This window comes from Carassius gibelio, chromosome B7 (genome assembly GCF_023724105.1).
Source record: "Carassius gibelio isolate Cgi1373 ecotype wild population from Czech Republic chromosome B7, carGib1.2-hapl.c, whole genome shotgun sequence".
Taxonomy (NCBI): Eukaryota; Metazoa; Chordata; class Actinopteri; order Cypriniformes; family Cyprinidae; genus Carassius; species Carassius gibelio.
The window spans coordinates 8,884,582-8,907,337 of record NC_068402.1 but is presented as its reverse complement, the minus strand read 5'-3'; the positions used below and the strand labels follow the sequence as shown (position 1 = coordinate 8,907,337).

Below are 22,756 nucleotides of genomic sequence, written 5' to 3'. Positions count from 1 at the left end.
TGGATGGATGAAAGATAAGGACTTGAGAGGAATGACTGAAGGAAGGAAGTTATGAAAAAGGGAAGAAAAAGAAAGGATGGATGAATGATGGATGGATGGATGAGTAAAGAAAGAAAGAAAGAACGATGATGGAAGAAAGATAAGGACGTGAGAGGAATGACTGAAGGAAGGAAATTATGGAAAAGGGAATAAAAAAGGATGGAAGAATGATAGATGGATGGATGGATGGATGGGGAAGAAAGAAAGAAAGAAAGAAAGATGAGATGTATTGAATGTTGAATGAAGAAAGCAAATAATAAAAAAGGAAGAAAAATAATGGATGAATAGAAGGAAGGAAATAAAAAGTAAGAATGGACAGATTGATGAAGGATGGATGGATGATGGATGGGAAAAAGGAAGTATAGACAGATGGATGATGGAAGAAAGGAACAAAAACAAAAAGAAGGATGGAAGGAAACAGAAATGTTGGGTTGGAGAAAGAAAGAAAGAAAGAAAGAAAGAAAGAAAATACAGATATATATATATACAAAATACAAATACAGTATTTGACCTCAGGTGGTAAAAAAAACAGCTTACACAACGGTCTATGTGAAAGAGAGAGAGGAAAGAGAATTAGTGAACGAGTGTAGAACTGAAAGCCAGTAACAGTCAGGTTCCTCAAGCAGGCCCTGGCATCTGAATGAGCGGGGTCCACACTGCCCCCTGCAAGCTGGCTCAGCTCCGAAAAAGCCATTCTCGCCATGCTCGAGCAAACAGAGCCGCACGCTTGCAGCTGCACTCCCGCCTATTAAAACCTCCAGCTATTATGGGAAACCCAGAGAGATCGCGCCACTTATTAGCCACCTCGCCATGTTCCTGAGCCATGATCCTGTCTTACTTCTGCATGGACGCTGAACAAAAGAGCTAAATTTAGCTTCCCTCAGACTCTCACAACAAAGCAGCCATTACTGACAAATTGAGACTTCAAACAATGTAGATTACTATAATTTTGCCAGTGTGAAGTTATTTCCTTCATAATTTCAGTGCACATCCAAAACGTATGGCAAGAGCGAATTCATTCACAAGTATTCTTCACAGTTGTTGATGTTACACTCTGCAAAATGTTGACTTGTGTACGTTCTTTCAGACATTGCCGTCTGGTTTTGATTGACGATGCAGCACTTAGCGAGTTGCTAATAAGCCAATTAACTGCTATAAAAGAGTTTGTTATTGATGCCTCCAGCCAGAGACAGAAGGATAACCTGCAATTAGTCTATCGATGCTCAGTCAGCCAGACAAAGAGAACTCAGAAGAGCACCAGGCAACTGTGGACGGTCACGCGAACATGAACCGCTGGAAACTAAGCACAGAGGACAAGTAGCCATTACAGACTGAGCATTTCATTGAGTGCATAACGTTAGAACTAACAATAACACCATAAGGAAACATCCTGCAATCCTACCAATTACCCATCATTTTTACAAGGCAAATATCTGACCGACCGACTGACCTACCATCCATCTATAGCTAACTTATTATGTCATAAATATGAAAATTATGTCATATTTACTCAGCGTCCTCTTGTTCCAAACCGGTAGCCATTGACTTCCATAGTGTTTTTTTTTCTTCATACTATTGAAGTCAATTGCTGTTTGGGCGTCAACATTCTCCAAAATATCTTATTTTGTGTTCAACAGAAGAATCAATCTCATACAGGTTTGAAACAACAGATTTTTTATTTTTTTTGGTGAACTATCCCTTTAAAAGCGAGGTTTGCAGTATTCTGCTTGACTAATGTTTGTAGGTGTTTGCATAAATACTGAAACACTAAATAGATCTGATCTGTGTATTTTTGTCCTCTTAAGAAGCAAAACTATGTTGGCAACCATCTCTATGGTCACCAGTTTTGCGCTGGATGTTCGCAACATCACCCTGGAAAATCATTTAGAGGCTGAATGATCTCTAGAGTGGAACAGAGACAAACACAGACGCAGGTAATAAAAATCTGGTGTGGACTGACTAATTAACAGCTACATACTCATTTCAACATGGATGAACTGAACAGCAAACGACCTCTGAATTTCACAACCGCATGACCAGCAAATGAAAGCTGTTTTCCCCAGCGTTAGTGGGAAATAGAGCGAGGACATCTTTCTTGATGAACGATTTGATGACTCCAAATTGTTTGGGGTTCGGGTTATAAATAGAAGGTCTGAGTTTCCCAGAAGCCTCTTGGCACTAAGATCTCTTGCTTGCTCCACAACAGAAGAAAAATAGTCAAATTGCCTTGATGCATTTCGAAAACGTTGCTCTGGCAAGCAGCACAACATATGAGGCCAGTCAAGTTTGTTAACATATTAACTACACCACAAAAAAAAAAAAAAATGCAGTGATCTGGAACCAATCAAAATCCTATGTCTGGTCAAGACCAATTTTTATATTTTTATATTTTTATAGTTTGGTCAATTAAACCCGGTCGAATATTATATAGTGAACTATAAAGTCAGATAAATTATAGGGACTGTCAGCATCACTGATAATGTTCTATGAATTTTATTTTACACTGTATCAACTGTCAATCTGTTGAATCAGACTTAATAATCAATTAATAATGCAAATAATGACATGGTAAGCTGATAAATTAATAGAAGTATTATTATTATTAATAATAGAAGTTGATTAACAATTTGCATAATGAGCAAGTGGGTATATTTAAATAAATACATAGTGAGAATTAATTAGTGTAGTGGGAAACAAACACATTTTTCTGCCATGCAAAACAATTACAGATGCTAATTTCAACATGTCTCTTAAAATTTGGCATTAGTTATTATTTATCATGTGTTAATCTATTATTACCCCTCTAGAAACCTGCAAAATATATATAAATATTCTTCAAAAATCTGCAGATTCCCCCTGGGCCTAGTTACAATAAAAGTCAGCCTCTAATGAAGCACAAAAAGTTCACTGACACAAAACCCTCAGTAGTAATAATTAAATGTTTGTAATGTACAGTATGCATGTAATTATGAACATCATTAACATGAAGCCTGCAGTGATTATTAACAGTAAGATCAGCAAGATACAACTTAATCCAATAAATCACTTAACACAATGCGCTTGTCAAACCCAGCAGCGCAAACAAACACAGACAATAGAAAGAGAGCGTAGATGTCACAACCACAAGAAGTGCATGTGCGTGTCTGAGCATGTGTTGTTTCCTGTTTTTCCCAGTGATTTGTACGGATATTAAGTCATATGTCTCCTTTCATTGGCAGAAAGAGAGCTCTTAAAAGATCCAATGGGGAAAAGAATCAGGGGAAACAGACCTTAAACAGGGTGCCAACACCTTTTGACCAATGCATTTTTATGACTTTTCCAGTCGTTCATGATTCCTGGAGAGAGATTAAAAAGAATGATCATACAGATGATTTCCATTTGACATTGGCTGATATTTCCAGGTTTTCATTGACTGTGAGAAGAACCCTGCTTAAAGTTTAAAACACATAAAGTGAAATATTTATTTAACAAATATATATATATATATATATATATATATATATATATATATATATATATATATATATATATATATATATATATATGCAGATGAGTTTGTTTCTTCATCGGTACAGATTTGGAGAAATGTAGCATTATATTACTTGGTCACCAGTCGATCCTCTGCAGTGAATGGGTGCCGTCAAAATGAGAGTCCAAACAGCTGATAAAAACATCACAATAATCCACAAGTAATCCACACCAGTCCATCAGTTAACATCATGTGAAGCGAAAATCTGCATGTTTTTAAGAAACCTATACATTATAGTATTAATGCGTTTTAAAGCCGTTATTTCTGTTCCATAATAACACTTCCTCCAGTGAAAAAGTCCATCTTCTGTTGTCTCCACACCAAAACCCAACATATGTTTTGTTTAAAACTGTTCTGCTTCTAATTTGTGCTTGATCTTTGCATATTTCTCTCCTGATTGAGACAAGATGTTTTCACCTGAGAAAGAAATATTATGGATTTTGGATAATTTTAGCCGAAAGCGACAGTCTGAAGCTACATAAAAATGTCTTAAAGGTGAATTTGCATTTAACAAACATCCAGTTTTTCTCTTCCCAGGATGTTGATTGATGGACTGGAGTTACCTGTGGATTATTGTGGCGTTTTTATCAGATGTTTAAACTCTCATTCTGACGGCACCCATTCACTGCCGAGGGTCCATTCGTGAGCAAGCGATGAAATGATACATTTTCAAAATCTGTTCCCATGAAGACACAAATTCATCTGCATTTTGGTGAACTATTCTTTTAATTTATGTTAACATATACATCTTCGGGTTTGGCCGAGTCATTAGATTGTAAATAGCTCTTCAAACAGGTTTCAGGGCCAAATGTGTGTTCTCAACAATCAGATACATGTGTTTGTGCAGCCAGTGGAACATTTGATGCCTCTGTGTGTGTGAGAACTGGTCAAGGCCCAGTATTGTAAGACATGTGGTGAAGTGAAGACTGAAATCACCGCACTCAGCAATTCAGCCCAGTTAATGGCATTCACATCTGTGAGGCATGTGCAGCTTCCAGAACCTTCTCTCTGTGTCACTCGCTCTCTATCCTCACAACGTCCTCATAAAAACATACTGGACCACAACACAGACAAGACTCCAGACATTCTCATGTATCTCAGGTGAGCGGTGTGGAACGGATGCAACACTTTCCCTTTATATAACACGCATCAGGGTTTTCAAGAGGCTTTGGTGGGATTCCTCTTGTAGATCTATTATAAACCGAATCTCACATAACATGTTAAGAACATGTCTGGGTCAAATTCACTCAAATTGATTTTGTTTATGCTTTTATTTTTTTGGAAAGTGTTCACTGCAAAATCATTTTGAAAATAAAGAACACAATAAAGTGTGAAAATAAAGTGTGCTTAAGATACTTTGCAAATATATACATATTTTCATTTATGATTATATATATATATATATATATATATATATATATATATATATATATATATATATATATATATATATATATATATATATTAATCCTGAAGTGAAATCCTGACCCTAGTTATGTTCTTGACAGGTTCCATGAGATTCAACCATTAAGATCATTGTCATTCCATTTATTAAACTTTAATTTCAGACGAGAGATTGCCGGGTCATTGTGTCTGCAGTGGAAGCCGAACTTCAGGAGCTGTTTTCAGAGGTCTTGTTCCCGTTATCTGACAGGATATGAGGGTCAGACCATCTACTCTTTATCGCCATCTACTGGAACGAACAGAGAGCTGAGAAGCTACAGAAGGAACAGAGAAGAACAAAGAAGCACCTCTAGTCGACATGATCGAGGACAGTGCTTCTCAAAAGATTCTGTTTTAGGACACAGATTTCATTTTGGTGGATACTACAGGAACACACATATATTTAAATTGTGTTTTCTTTTCTGATTTTCCCATCAGAACGGAGCTTCATCCAAGTACACATTATGCTCTTACACTCTGGTAAATAAGGAGGTTTTTGCAGCGATGCCACAGAAGAACCATTTTAGGTTCCTCAAAGAACATTTCTTTTATCTTATCTAAAGAAACTTTTTCCTCTACAAATAGCCTTTTGTGGAATGAATAGGTTCTATGAATGTTAAAGGTTCTTCATGGAATCATTGATGGCAGTAAAGAACCTTTATTTTTAAGAGTGAAGATTCCGTGAGTGGGGTTTCACAGTGAAGCAATAGAAGAACCATTTAAATAAACGGTAAACAGTTCCCAAAAACAACCCTTTTTATGTACAGGAAGTTTTAAAAACCCAAAGAACCCCTCTTCCACTAGAAAGAACCTTTTGGTTTGATGGTCCTTCACTGAAGCACCAATGCTAATAAAGAACCTTTACTTTTAAGAGTGAAGTGTGGACAGTGTTCACCTGGATCTGCAATACTTTCAATCATAATTGCTGGGTGAAGATCACAATGTTTTCTCCATGGCTTCGAGGAGGACAAATTTCCAGAAAAGAGGCATTTTGAGCTGAGAACAGAAAAACAAGGGTGACGGTGGCCCGAATACACACATTCCATCCGTCAAATTCACAGGCAGCTGCAAAGCTGGAAAAATGTCCAACTTTTTTTTTTCCACCCACCAAAAGCTAATTTTCAAATACAGATCAGTTGATGGTAACAACAACCTGGCGAGACCTCGCCAAGTTAAAAATCTAGGTCACGCTGGAGAGAAGGAGGGGAAAACTAGAGTGTGTGGGTGAGGACATGAAAAACAAAGAAGTGAAAAATGGTCAATCAGTTGGAGGAGAGCACGGAGGGGATGTTTAGGTGAGGGTGTCTCACAGCTGCGTGAGTCCATGAGGGTTTACAAGAGAATGAGAGGAAAAGTGTGTCATGCTTGATTGGACACCAGAGTGATGAGTCAGTGAATCTTTCTCTCTCACACACACACACACAACAAATTCACACACACTCTCCTCAGTCGGAATGTGCAAAGCCACATCTTCGAAAAAAGAACCGATTATCTAAACAACTAATGGACCAGTCTTGTCTTGTGTAATTATTTTTCTTAAAAAGGAACATGCATATGTTTCAGATGTGAGTAAAAGGAGACTTTTACTATTTGTATGTCAACGCAGCATCTTGAAAACAAGACTGTTGTAAACAGACTGCTAGACTATTTAAAAAGAGAGAGAACAATGCACAGGCTTTTAATAGACTGTACGGAAGATCAACAACAAAAACATCAATCATCTCAAAAAAATAATGGTGGAACTGACGGACATTGCCTTCTTATGAGCAATACTGATACAGATTATAAACGAATAAGCATTTTTTTGATATTTCAACTTTATATTACAAAAAAAAAAAATGAAAATCATTATAACAACAACAGCAGCAATAATATTAATAATAAAATACTATATATACTATATTATATGGAATATAAAAATTTTTTTTTTAATTCAAATGTAGTTTTATTTGCACATCCCTTTTCATATTACATACGGTTATATATTTTATATAATTATATTCATTATAATTAACAAATTGTATTTTTTTTAAATATATTTTTATTATATATATTAAAACTAAGCATACTATTAAATATATATTATACAATGAAATATAAATATTACTACTGTTGTTGTTAAATCCATAATATTTGTGTAAAAACTAGTTTTGTGATCTAATTGGTCACATACAGTATATTCTAGTTTCTTTTTAATTATTATTATTAGTTTTTTTAAGTATAATAATTACCCAAAAGACATAAAACAATGCTACCAAAACATAAGTCTAGATACATTTATTTATATTTTTGGCCCCATCCCCACCAGCATACTTCACAATCAACGAAGCAAACGTCCTACATCTGCCCAGTCACTGAAACACTCGATGACACGCCACATCTGTGGTCGTCCTGATTGCAGTTTGTATATAACCGAGGGGGAAATCAAGCCACAATCCCACTTACTCAGAGCTCTGCCGTCCAGACACGAGTAAACATGCGCACACACGCGCTGTAGCGTAAAACAAACGTTTTCACAAAGCTCGCCACCATGAATCAGCATTACTCATCTCATCTGCTGTGCAGCAAGCTGACGTGACTTTAAACCAGAGCGTGAGGCGGTTGGTTCACATTGCGGCCTAAAACCCATGCGCTCTCGCTGCACACACATCAAACAGACTATCATTCCCGTACCACAGGCCTGTAATAAACATCTGCTTATTCTTCTGATCTCACATGTGTATCGCTTCTTCAGCTCTAAGAGTCATCTCTGTGGTGGGTGAAGTGCAGTGGACCATGGGTGTGTGTTTTTTTGGGTTGTGGTTGCCAGATCTTGAGGTAATGATGTTATGCATTGAGCTCCCTCAGCACTTTTTTCTTTGTGGATGAGTTTTTCAGCAGATCAGATTTGGAGAAATTTGTCATTGCTTCACTTGCTCACCAATGTATTCTCTGCAGTGAATGGGTGCCGTCAGATAGTTCCAGACCAAACAGCTGATAAAAACATTCCCATAATCCACAAGTAATCAACATATCTCCAGTCCAGCAGTTAGTAACATCTTGTGAAGTGAAAAGCTTGTTTGTAGCAAACAAATCCATCATTAGGGTATTTTAACCTAAAACTGTTGCTTTCGGCTAACACAAGTCCATAATCCCCAATATTGTTTCTCCAATGAAAAAGTCATCTCTACTGAATCGAGAATGGATTGGACTGGTGTGGATTATTGTAATGTTTTTATCAGCTATTTGGTCTCTCAATCTGACAGCACCCATTCGCTGCAGAGGATCCATTGTTGAGCAAGTGATGTAATGCTACATTTATTAAAATCTTTTCTTTTTTTTTATTAAAAAACAAACTCATCTACATGTTGAGTGAGATTTTTTATTTTTGCTAATTATTTTTTGGGGGTGAACACTAAATTTTTTTCTGATCATCACAGGATCAGATTTTTTTTTTTTTTGCAATTTGTAATTTGCAAACCCCAAAAATCTAATCAAGGTACTTAAACCAAACTTTGAATCCTCAAATCATGTGTGTGCTACTACATTTTAAGTGGCCAGAAATACAATATTCAGTTAGTGGATAGTAACACAGCCAAAACAAGAACTGCACTGAAAGAAGGACCCAATCCAAATCTAGAGGCCAGAAGATCCCCTCATATTTTCTCAGAAATTTAAAAAGCAATTTAAGCTAAGATAAATCTTTGATTAGTGTATCTATAGCACATATATAGTTTTAAACATGGCTCATCCAAACAGATTTTAGAGACCAAAAAACCCATTTAAAAATAGTTATTACAGATGAGCTCATTGAGTGTGTTTCCTTTACTTGTTCATTCTTCATGGAAAATAAATTAAAATAAAAAATATCAAATAAAATAATGATTACAAATAATTGTACAATAATTAATAAAATGAGGCTTAAAATTGTTTTAAATTGAGTTCAGTATGTGACACTACATATCAGCTACCCCAAAAAGAAAAATTATATATATAAAACGGTTGGTGAGCCCGGTCGCATGGTCTAAACAGGTTGTCCCTATTCTCTTAATGTCTCATCTTCCATTCCCTTTAAGAGCCAGTTGCGCTCGTGCCATGACGGATTTGCTATTTACATGGTGCAAAGATGGAACGCGTCTCCGAGATGAAACAGAGCTGCTCGTTTGCGAGCAAATAGATAGCCTAATTCTGATACATGTGATGACTATCCATTATGACATGTAGGCATTTTATATATATATATATATATATATATATATATATATATATATATATATATAAAATCATCTGGAATCCAGGAAATATTAAACCACAAAGAAGTAATAAAAGGAAAGAAAACCAAAACCAAAAAAAATAAAATAAAAAATCTCAGCCAAACATGTCGTGCCAAATCAAACTTTTCTCACAAAGGAATGGCATGAAATGATAAATGATAAAACAACCACAGGCATCTTTAGAATCCCATTCAAATATAAAATATCACAAAGAGCTTCTCAAGAAAACAAAAATAAATGTGGGAGTCAGCGAGAGTGAGATCTCTCCATAATTAATGACTTCATCTCCATTACAGAAATTCAATTCTGCTCTTTAGGTTACTACACTTGATCATTAATAACAGTGAAGTCGTTTAAGGCAGGTTTGTGTGCTAGTGGGTGGGGGGGAGACACATTTTGCATATTTTATGAGGATTTAATAATTGGATTTCCTGTTTGAGAAGGAACAAAGGCAGGCGGGTGGCTCTGAAGTGGGAAATGATGGCTCACTAGACAAGCTCTGCTGCATGTGTGAGTTAGGAGAAAAGCCACAGGGACGAACAATGTCACTTCCTATAAATGCCAATAATTGTGCTGATATTCCTGATGAGAGAGACGACAGGATGTTCTTTAAAAAAGCAGCATGATGTGCAAACACAAACGTAGACATCGGTCTCCTCTAAGACACAGGTAACACACATCTACTAGAAGTTAAAATTATAATGACATATATGATACTGAGGTCAACCGATAGTGGATTTTGGCAAAAACTAAAATAGTGCTTTATTAAAAAAACAATACTGAACCATACTACTACTAGTAATAGTAATTCCAATAGGGTCCTCGCACTGCAGTGCTTGGGCCCTAATAATAAATGTTCAAATTAACACACTCCAACAAGGAACAATACTTACACAGCTTTCAATAATCTTAAGGTTACAAATGGATTTAACTTATTTGAAAGTCATGCTTAAAGATGCACATCTTTAAATATATACACATACTTACATATACTCTCACACTTTAACTGCTTTTATTCTTGAACACTTGATGATTACCTAATCAAAATAAAAGCACAGCGCTGAGTCTAGGAGAAGTCACCGGTATCACACACACTCCGGACGTGTTGCGTTCAACACGAGCAGCGGTCTAAAACAATTTTTATAAAAAATGTTTAATCCCTAAATGGACACAGTCTTTAAGAATGAACAATGAGGCATAGAAGAGTGTTTATAAAATGGAGCAAACAGAAAGAGAAAGTGCTATCTATATTATAGCTCTATAAATGAAGCATACAGACTTTATTAGAAACACAGAAAGACAAACTTTTGATGAAAATGCACAATACACAATTCATTATGTACATTAACAACGATTAACGTTTCATCATCAATGATTAACAACGACAAATATAATGTAATTTAATGGAAAACTATGTGAATGGCGTGGCAGAATTTCTGTCGGCTGCATTGAAATCTGCAATCCTTCTCAGGCGCTCCAGCAACGGACGCAACCCAGAAAACTATCGCCATGGATTTTGCCGATAACCGATAGTTCCAGCAATCAACTATCGGTGCCGATTAATCAGCAAAACCGATATATCGGTCAGCCTCTATATGATACCATTTAAGAAAAGACAAAATGTTGAAATAAAACGAACGTCATTTAGCCTTTAAAACTAATACTGCACTAAAGTTCCAGTAAGTGAAGTAGAGAGAGATTAAAACCTCAAGTTGTTCCCAAATAAATAAATAATATTAAAATATGAACTTTTTTTTTCTGTAGTTGAACACAAAAGAAGATATTTTGAAGAATGCTGACGGTACTGTCAACTGTTTGGTAACCCACATTTTTCAGAATAATTTGTGTTAAAATAAATAAATCATGACATAGATTTGGAACAACATGAGGCGAGTAAATGATGACACCTAAACAGTTAAATATTTTTTTCTCAAATTGTTACTTATGACTGATGCAAATCCATGCTGTATGTTTAGGACTGTGACATTTCTACAAGATGAAGTTCAGTACATTCCTCATCCTTTCATTACAATCCTGTGGAAATTCAGTTCAAATTCAAACTTAAAATTTAAGGAAGCCAATTTTCTATAACCTTGGTGAAGAAAGAGGGACAGTCACATAAATTCCTCATTTCCTGTTTCCGTGGAGTTTCAGCAGATGGAAGGAAGCTTCAGTAAGCCGTACAACAGCCTTCAGTCCTCTTTTCTCCTTATTCTTGCTCTATTTTTCATCCGCTTTTTTCCTGGGCTTGGTTTCAGGACGGTATGACAGCGCTAAATCATGTGACGTGGCCTGTTTTTGGCAGTGCGTCTGGTTTGAGTTTTGTCTTTATGAGGGTCCAGTCAGCTGAACACCAGGTCAAACACCACTTTTAACCTGTTATGTGGTTTAAAGACAAATCTTTCATCCACATCTAAAGGCTTTCTGGCATTTGAACTCCTCCACACCTCGCTGCAAAAACCAGCCCAATCAAGCAGGAAGTCAGGCTAATCTACAATCAACATCCCCTCAAAGCTGCAGTCGATGAGCGTGGCGTTTACAAAAAAACAACTAAGAAACGATGGCCTACACAGAGCCGACGATCTCTGACCTGCATCTCTATGAAAGCGCACATTACCATTGATTCGTGTGCCGTGTGAGTGCTCGCTAAGACAATTCAGATCTGGTTAGGGCTGTTTGGGGGCCTGATGCTCAAAGTGAATTATGAAATAGAGCTCGATAATGTTCACTCAACGGCGTAGCGTCTTATTGACAAGTGCCTGCGCTCCACTCTTGAGCTAGCATTAGACGAACATGTCGACACATTAATGCGCCCCTCCTTCATAATTTATTAAAATCTCATAAAATAAACAAGGACTGGGCAGTCGATCAATTGTACTGCAGAGAGACCCAAGCAATTTCAAGCCTCTGTCGTGCAACTTTTAAAATGGTATTGAATAAGAGGTTATAAATCAAAACTGAAACTGTAACCTATAGCATTTAATAGATTAATTATATGCTTTCATGTCAATAAAACCTGAAACTCCAAACATGAATAATTTGTGACTACCAATAAAGCTCAATACAGTGGTCACCACTTTACAAGCACAATTTGTTCTAGCAAATATGCTTATAAAGCTAATTCTTGTAAAACCAACCATGAATTTCCAAAACTAGAACAAAACACGCCAACAGAAAGTATCTGTTTGTCTATGCATTCTGGAATACATAAAATATACATTTTAGAATGAAATACATTTTAATTATGGCTGAAAAATATAATTATAAATAAGATTTTATTATCTTTAAACTACTTTATATATAATTAGTAGCACTGCGCTGTTCAGGCCCAAAAACAAAAATATCTACATATTTTGATATCTGATACTTTCACCATAGTCAAATTTCACATTAGAGTACAAAAGCAAAAAAGGAGAGCTGAATGTGCATTCAAGAGGTGACTGAGGTTTGGAATGAGGAATGGAAATGAGAAATGGAAATGAGTCTCATCAGCGCATTACCCACACACACACACACACGTCTATGACTCTAGGAACGCTGGGAATCATAAATTAGATTTAATTGCTCCTGCCTCTATCTGGACACTGACTCAGATCTATGAGAGTCTTGGATGAAAATCACACAGCCCTTCCACTGTTAGATGAGGAGCCAGAGCACCTCTTTACCACTGAGGTGAAGACCACAACAGATAATAAAGCCAATCCATCTCACGCTGCAGCCTGACTCTGTTGTTTAGGAATGTTTACTGACGCAACCCAGAAATAAAGCCAGAGAGCTTGCTGAAAGGAGAATAACAGACCTTTCTGAGGTCACACAGACACAAAATGTTTCACATCATTGTAGAGCATATTATATGTCCTTTTATATAGCATTGCATGGACATTTTTCAACTACGTTATTTAAAATATAACAAAATTTAGTACACAATGTATGAAAACTAAACTGTGTATATAATTTTATTTTATACAATGTATAAAATATTACCATATGTTTTTAAGTGTGAAAAAAGTGACGTGACATTCAGCCAAGTATGGTGACCCATACTCAGAATTCATGCTCTGCATTTAACCCATCCATAGTGCACACACACAGAGCAGTGAACACACACACACACACACTGTGAACACACACCCGGAGCAGTGGGCAGCCATTTATGCTGTGGCGCCCGGGGAGCAGTTAGGGGGTTAAATGCCTTGCTCAAGGGCACCTAAGTTGTGGTTTTGCCGGCCCGAGATTTGAACCCACAACCCTAGGGTTAGGAGTCAAACTCTCTAACCACTAGGCCACAACTTCCCCAGAAACTGTATTTTATGTAATTTTATGTATTTTATGTATCTTGATAAGGGTATTCACAAGAAGGTTGCTGTACAATCGTGCAGAAAAAAAGAAAAAACAACTGCACACACTCATTGCACCCTTGAACAAGACATTTAACTAAAGAATACTCTTTACAGCCTGACCCTGTCAAAATAACAAAATCCCAAGCTTCAATATTATTGTCTAGCTTTACACAACTTTCATAGCATTTACAAAGTCTTTGGAGGTCTTTGGTCTGAACGGGCCTTAAAACAACGTAACATTGGTCCTGGAACAACAACTAAAAAAGTTCTAATCCTATCCATACACATAAACCAGAAATTATGTACCATGAAAAACAAGGACATTTGACCCAGAAAATAAAAATAATCTGCGATTTTTAACCAAGAAAATTTCCTGTTTTTTGGTCCTTTCTCTCCCAATATTTAAGAATTTCAGCGCTAGTTTATTATTGCAGCATGGTCAATTCCATATGTACCCACCTCTAAAAAGCACCAAAAAAACAACCAAACTGTAGTTGTTCCATTTACAAAGGTATTTCCCTTTCTAAGTGGCCAGTTCTTGGACAGAATAAGCTGTGATGTGGAAAATATTTTATTATGAGCGCTCACATGCAATAGAATTTCATGGGGTTGCTATAACTGTGCTTCTGCCAAACTGTGCACTGTAAAGCCAAAAATAAAGCAAGAATATTACCAGAGTTTTGTCTTTGAGAAGTGTGATCCCAGGTAAATGTCATTCTACTATACTGTATTATAACCCAAAGAAAGCAGATGACCCACCGAGAACATTTCCTGAGGGAACTTCCTCCAGCTCCTCCAGCTCGCGGCCCATCAGCAGGTAGAGGCGGTCCACGGTACAGAGGGCCATGTGAGGGACGCTGGGTAAAACATCAGCAGCTGAACAACCCTCAGGCAGCTGAAGAAGACGATCAACATCAAGTTTCACATCAGCATTAGGCCTCACATTACCAGACAACATTATTACAAGGATTATTTTCTATAAATACTTAAAGGAATATGTTTATTATTTTAAAAAAAAGTAAATTATTCATAAATATAAAGACATACAATGCTAATTTGAATAATAATATTAAGAATAATAATATTGATGCAATTGTAAATTGTAAACAGGACATTATTATCATTCGGAGATTATATTACATTCTGTATATTATATATACACAGTAAATATTTGTTTACACATAAAAATCAATTAAATCATTTTTATAATACACAATTTAAAGAATCATATGCATCCCAATAAACTACTACTAATATAGCCATTGTAAACATTGTAAATAAGATTTAATAAAATTCTTATTACTGAGATACAGTGTGTGTGTGTGTGTGTGTGACTATATACATATAAAATTGCAACATTATTATTGAAGAAAAAAATAATGAAAAAAAATTACTGAATATTAAAAAATATATATTTTTATATACATACAGCAAAAAAAAAACTGTACATAAGATGTAACATTCTTATTATTGAGATATTGTGTGTGACTATATAAAACTCAAAAGAGCAACTATTTCTTTATAGAAATTAAATTAAATAAATTAGCAACACAAGCTTTTTTTTTTAACCCCAATATTTGTCACAATCATTACCATTCAGCACTGAATCATCTTCGTTTAAGTGGACGCTTCCTCTATTAATTGAGAAACGTTCTTAATGGTCAATGATGGTGGAGTTTTATGCAAATTCAACTCTGACTCTGACTTCAATGAATGTCTCAATTGTGGAGTCTTTTAATAATTTCTGGGTAATAATGTAATAATTAACTCCAGACAGCTTCAAACATGTGGACATTAATTGGAAATGTACCCGAGTTCTAGTTCAGCAGGGTTAAGGATTATTAATTGTGGGATGATTATGTTATGAATTGCATTAGTTCTTGGATAAGGAAGCTGTCAGCGGTTATAAAGACAGACAGAGGACTGCTCACCGCTCTGAGCGCCAGCGACGGGTTGTATTTGGGTCCAAGCACAAACACCTTTTGTCCTTTTCTGATGACACCGCTGTAGACTCGTGCGAAGGCCACAAAATGCTCTTTGTCGTTCTCCTCGACTGCAGTTTTGACCGAAAGAGCCTCTGTCTGCGCACACAGAGCATCTGCTGGACAAAGTGGATGTACAGACAGATCAAATAAAGAGGTCTCCAGGTACAATCAAAGTGTGATATGGGCATAACATGATAGATTAATGGCAGGGCTGTACGTTAACTTTTTTTGCACATAGCACGGGTGCTACAGAGGTTGAAAGTTTTGTAGCACAAGTTAGGGTTGGGCGAAATGGCAAAAATATTATAGCACTATTTCATTCAGCAATATCACATTTTATCATGTTGGTTTTACTATTTTGCAAGTTGTCTTAACAGTACAGCCAATTTAATTTGCCTATTGTAAAAAACAATAATAATACTAAAATAAAACCTATCAAGATAACAAAATACTGTATACAATAAAAAAGAATGGCAGGCCAAATTGGTATTTTTCAGGTACAGTATTTAGCAGTAATATTAATATTAAAGGAATAGTTTACCCAAAAATGAAAATTCTGTCATCTGTTTGTCAATTCTGATATAGGGCCATATTTTAACGATCTAAACGCAAAGTGTAAACGCAGGTGCACTCAGGGCGTGTCCAAATCCACTTTTGCTATTTTAACGCCAGAAAAACGGTTGGTGCGCCCGGGCGCATGGTCTAAACAGGTTGTCCCTATTCTCTTAATGAGTAATGGGTGTTTTTTGGGCATAACATGCAATAAATCAATCAGAGTCTCATCTTTCATTCCCTTTAAGAGCCAGTTGCGCTCGTGCCATGTCGGATTTGCTATTTACACGGCGCAAAGACGGAACGCGTCTCCGAGATGAAACAGAGCTGCTCGTGTGCGAGCAGATAGATAGCCTAATTCTGATACATGTGATGACTATCCATTATGACATGTAGGCATTTTATATATATATATATATATACACACACCGTATTTTTCAGACTATAAGTCGCACCTAAGTATAAGTCGCATAAGTCCAAAAATACGTCATGACGAGGAAAAAAACATATATAAGTCGCACTGGACTATAAATCGCATTTATTTAGAACCGAGAACCAAGAGAAAACATTACCGTCTACACTCTGGATGGGAAAATGCGAACGGCGCCAGACTGAAACTAGCAAACACACCTGCGCTGCGCCTTGCGTCGCATTGCACCGGGTGTATGATAGGGCCCATAATGTTTTATTTTTATACCATCATTTACTCCAGTTGTTTAAACCAGGGCCTGTATATATAAAACTTCTCAGAAATGCTCTTAAGAATAGTCTTAAGCTATGACTTAAGTGTCAAACAATTCTTCAGAGAAGTAGACTTTTATAAAGAAGCTAAAATCAACTTTCAGTAAAGTCTAAGACTGATTCTTAAGTGCTGACTAAGGTGACACTTAAGTGTTGTGAACTAAGGAGCACAATGATGCCAACCCACAATGACTGACCTTGACGTCTGAATCAGCCAATAGTGAGCCTGCTCATCTAAAGACACAGCAGCACAACACTTAACATTTAATGTAACTACAGTCAAATAATTTAATTAAGACACAAATATTTTTATATTTAAGTGTTTCTTAACGCTTTGCAAAATTATCACATTATTACTGATGTTTCGTTTTCTGTTGGTATGTCTCGTTGTTTACAGCTGAAGCAATGATGTGAACATGACTCCAACAGCTCCAGGAAAGCCCACAATCCTCATAAAAGTGGCTTGTTTTTGCAGTTTGGCGGTCAGGTGGAAAGTCAATAAACTGCCATAGGCCAAAAGTGATGTCCGGTGTAGGAAATTTGACATCTTTTCCCTTAATTTAAAAATAAATAAATAAAAAAAGTGCAAGATTTTGTAAGCATATTTCAGTTTTTTATAGTCGTTGTTTTATCTGTGATAATGATAATGACTTGTATGATTGATTGTCTGTGAGGACCGAAATTAAATAAACAATGCAATGAAACATGCCAAATTGTGCGGTCATAATTTTGGCATGCTGTCATACAAAGGAATTATGAACACATGTATAAACCAGAGGAACAATCCAATTAAAAACTTATGTTGTAGACAATGTGCATACTTAGTTTTTTTTTTTTTTTTCACTAGATTTACTGACTTCGTAACTCTTTAGAGACTTTTTCAGAAGCCTAGCAACAAAATCAATTTCTTGGACAAACCTTATCTACATTCCGAGACTCTCCCATGGCGTCATAAAGATGAGTTCACTGATCTATATAAATATGAATATAGATCAGTGAACTCTATATCCTGAGATCATCCAGGGATCAACGCTAAGGATCTTTTCTACTGGCCGGTCGGCCCAGTGGTTCAAATTTTTACTTGCCCTTCCAACATTTTCACTGGCCCTGCCACAAAAAATAAAATAGTTGCTTTTATCATTGTTATCATAGGTTTTTGGTTTGTAGATGTGCAGGTACAGAAATTGAAAAGTTTCCCTCAGAAACACATTCATATAAAAATCAATGTTTTAATTTTCTTCCAATATTTTGCGCATCCTGAACAGTGTTCTTGCTCTGCCTGCTACAGTATTTTCTCCTCTTTGTGTCTGTCTTCACCATCTCTGGCCTCTCTTAACAGCTGTTTACAGAATAATTATATTAATAATGTAATATTTAAACACAAATGGCCATTGGGAAATTGACTGCAGTGAAGTATGTATGCAAGCACGGAACAGAAGATAGTCTGAAATAAAACAAAAAAAATGTCCAGTAGATTGGTGCAACTGTACTCCAGTGTATAAATGCAACATAGATTAATCATTGTTAAAGATACAAAGTTACTTGCCTGGACGGGTATTTTGACATACTTTTGTATGTATCTGACTGTTCAGGCGGCTTGTGCATGTCAGTGACGCAGCTGTCTGTGCGCGTGCTGTTCACACAGATCACAGCGTGCAAGTACTGAAAGGAGTCATCTTTCACGGCCAAATGCTTTTTAATGGCTTGAATTTTTTAATTAACAATCCTTAAAAACACATGCAAATGATAAAATGCCATAACGATGCTGCAGTGGCCCAATAGGGCAAGCGACAAATCCATCGCTGGCCCCAGGCAATCGGGCAGTACTTATAGTTGAGCCCTGCCATCTAGCAACATTATGAGCGCGCGAGAGATACTGAGAGAGAGTGCGCGCGAGAGAGACAGAGGCCGGTGACACACACTGGCTGCGTGGCTTGTGCGTCGCGTGTCTGAAGCGTCCCAGAAGCGTGGTGGCTGCCTCGCGTTTTCTGTGTCTTTACACACCAGAACCGTGCCTGACGCGCCGCTGGGCTGCTAGAGAGAGAGCGCACGCGAGAGAGACAGAGAGAGAGTACATTAGAAGTACCATCAATGTTTATAGAAATGTATATGGATTTATTTTGCATGTATATTTTTTTTCTTTTTTTTCCTCTTATGAATATATATATATATATATATATGTATTTTTGTTTTGTTTGTTTCTTTTCTGATATGTACAATGCTTTGGCAATATGTACCTTTGTATGTCATGCCAATAAAGCAATCTGAATTGAATTGAGAGAGAGAGAGAGAGACCGAGAGAGAGCGAGCCATTTTCAAACAACACGACCGCTATCTTGCTCTCTCCCTCGCGCATATTAATCAATTGACATGATGGTGTCGATGTTTAAATCATTTAAAATGAGAATGTAAGTGTGCTCAACCCATTTGTTTGTAAGAAAAAATATCGCAAAATATAATCGCAGAAAAATAAAATATCGCAATGTCATTTTTTCCCAATATCGTGCAGCCCTACTCCATATCATCAAATAACTCCAATATGTCATATCTTCATTGGAAAGTGTTTGCTTCCCCCCTCTTTGCTGCCATCTTGTCACTCCTAACTAGGTTAGGAAGCCTCTCCAGCTCTATAATGACAGAAATGTAATTTTGGGGTGAACTATACCTTTAATGACAGGCTGCAGCATGTTTAGTAGTTACTGTCCCTTTAAGAGCTGCACACATCCGTTTCTCTCTCAGCTGTTTAATTTCATTTTAGACACAACTAATTGTGTTTTTATGCAAACATTGTGTGCTTTTGAGAGTATTAGATGTGAAATCAATCAGACATGAAAGACAACTTATAAGTTGAGTTAGTCTTAAACTTAAATCTAGTAATCAGGCACTTTGAAAGCGCACGCACCTAATGTGTACACACTCAGAACAGCATGTGAATTAAATGTTTAATCGACAAGGCTTTAAAGCACACGCAAATAATGCACTTTTGTGATTGCACTTAAGTTCTGTGTCCACTAAGTGTAACTCTACTGCTGAGAAAACATTTGATGTGAATTAATGTCAATTGTACAGCCCTGAATGGTACAGAATTCGCCTTAGGAAATATAGCCTGTGATATGCAAGCTCAAATACAGCTCTTTTAATCGTTCGCTGTAACACATGCAGCATTAAAAGGGGGTTAAACTCTTGCCTGAGACATCACCGCTGGCCAGGGCTGCTGGGGTTGAAACCCCTCCAGTATCAGCGGACCCAGGGTTTTCTGCACTCTGACTAGCAGCTTGTCTCTCTGCGTGTCGTTGCCTGGCCTGTTCCCTTCTCTGGGCGATCTCCTCCTGAGTCAATGGCCTGGAGGTACAAAAACAACACAAACCATAATGCACAGTTATGAACCACACCTGGCAAGATTACAACTGGACAGTGGGTGATTCTACTGTGGGCTAAAGTGTTCTCTCTGCACTTCAATACAGGCTAACCGAGTCACCTGTTTGGTGATTCATTGGTCAACCTCTCATATATAGTTGTGTGATGTGCTCAGCTAAAAGTAAGGAGTACTTAATAGCTGGTTAAAACAATTATTATTTATAAAAAAAACGTTTGAAAAAGTTTGCAAATTGCAATTTTTTACCGAAGCAATGTTTATATATATAATTGCAATAATTAGCCCCAGATAGCAAATGAGTAAATAACCATAATTGATCAAATAAAATATTATTATTCATAATTTATATTAATTTACTATTAATAATAAATTGCAATTTGATTATAAAATGTAAATGAAATTCAATTGACAAAATTACAATTATGAGAAAAATAATACAAATAAAAAATATATATTATTATTATATTCTCATAATTGTAAATTTGCCAATTTCATTTCTTTTACATTTTATAATCAAATTATAATCCAACTTCCTGTCCGATTCAATTTAAAATCATGAGCTCAACCTTGGTAACAAACTGTTGTACAATTTTGTCATTTTACAGCATATTATTATTTGAATGCCAAATATAATGTTGAACATGGATGTAGTCCATGTTTTAGCCTCTATTTAGTGCACATTTTATAATCAACTGAATTAAATCATTCATGGTTCATGGAAAAAGTTATTTCTGACCAACTACAGTGTCTTAACGGAACACAAAACCCCCAAAATCCAAGACGAGCACTTTTTGCTCAAGCCATTATCACAGACATCCAATTTCAACAGCAGAGATAAGTGAATTGATTCAAGAATTTCTATTTCAAAAAGAAGCAGACATGCCATTACAAGAACAAAAGGAGCTATAGACAAGCTTTAATAGAACACCAAACCATTACAATTGTTTGAGATATAAATCTCTAATTGCTCAAAGTCAAACTGGGCAGAAGGAAAACTGGCACAGTTCTTAATACACCTAAAATATACCAAAGAGTTGCCATAGCTTGAAATTAGCCCACATAAAACATGAATAATGTGCTTTTATGCTGCTAAGCAGTAGATCCAATAGAAGATTTAAACCATGTTTACTTCCAAACCACTGCCACATATATTAAGGACTCATCTAAAGCAGAATGATGACTCCATCTGAGGAGATGACAGACGAATGCTGCTTAAAGACTATAAACAAATCATAAAGAGGGATGCTGCGAGAGGAACACAACAGCCAACTACTGTGACCTCCTTTGCTTTACATCTAAATATAGATCCTATGTAGTTAAATGGCATACTTGCAGTAATTGGTTGGAAGACATCGCCAGCAAAATGATTGTGGAGTTCATCGAGTTTACTTTTATGACTCTGCAAAATACTTGCCAAACAAGCTGTAATTGGTAACAAAAGTTTCAGCTCAGTATTGACCGAAGCGATGATTGTATTACAGCTGACTCAAGAGACTTAAGATTCTTATGAATTTGTAAAAATTAAATGCAATTAAATGTAATTACATTGAATTAAATGTAATTTAAAATAAAACATAATTTTAAAAAAAATATAATAAATAAATAAAATAAAATAAAATAAAAGGTTGCAGTGGTCAGTCAGTAGAGATAAGCTAGTGTAGGACCAAACTTAAACATATTTTTCCCATAAATGTAAAAATATTTTTTATGATAAATACATAAATAAAAACCTTGGGTATCAGGGTGTAAATGTTGACCTTTGTGTCTCTAATGCTAAATAAGTAATGGAACAAAGTGTACCCTATTCATGGAAAGTGCAGGCTGTAACTTCAGAGTCATAAACAAAGCTAGTTAATATGATTTGAGAGAACACTGCCATGCTGAAATATTAATCACACATTTGGGATGCATAAATTACATTAAAACAGGACACAGTCCAGTGGAAAACCTCAAGTCCTCTACTTTAAAAGCTATTCTTTTTTTTCTTGTTAAATAACAGTGCAATAGCAACTACAATTGTGAAATCAACCACAAATAAACTGTTTTAATCAGGTCATCCACTCAGTAGGTTTTTACCCACTTTCCAATTTTTTCTCAACTTCCGCTCCAGTAGGATTTCAATCATGTTGCGTGTGTGAAGTGATTCATTACAGTCCTTCTCCGAGTCGTCATGTTTTCCTTTTCAAAGGTCTGAATGTGTCGCTTATTGGCAATAATGGAATCAGCATGAAGCTCGTTTACAAGCTCGGCCACTGTGGTCATGAAGTAATGGGTACACAACCTTACAGCGAAGTCTTTAAAAAACCACAAGAGGGATTGTTTTTTAATACACTCAAAAGGAAGGAAAAAACGACAGAGGAATGGAAATACAAATTGTTTCTAAATCTGTACACATAAAACACAATCTACTCAAAAACATGCTTCATCAGACATTAAACTACAGATGTTTTCCACAGAATTCAATACCTACATTTTACACAATTATGTCTCATAAAAAA

The 22,756-nt window shown here is 36.2% G+C and overlaps 1 protein-coding gene across 1 annotated transcript in view; it reads right to left on the bottom strand.

Moving 5' to 3' along the window:
- LOC127961347 (elongation factor-like GTPase 1) overlaps positions 1–22,756 on the bottom strand; it is an 88,537-nt gene that overhangs the window by 43,324 nt on the left and 22,457 nt on the right. The window contains exons 13-15 of the mRNA XM_052560424.1: positions 20,070–20,224; positions 15,536–15,702; positions 14,364–14,499 (exon numbers count right to left, since the gene is read on the bottom strand). Coding sequence (XP_052416384.1) covers positions 14,364–14,499; positions 15,536–15,702; positions 20,070–20,224 — 458 coding nt within the window. The remainder of the gene's footprint in view (positions 1–14,363; positions 14,500–15,535; positions 15,703–20,069; positions 20,225–22,756) is intronic.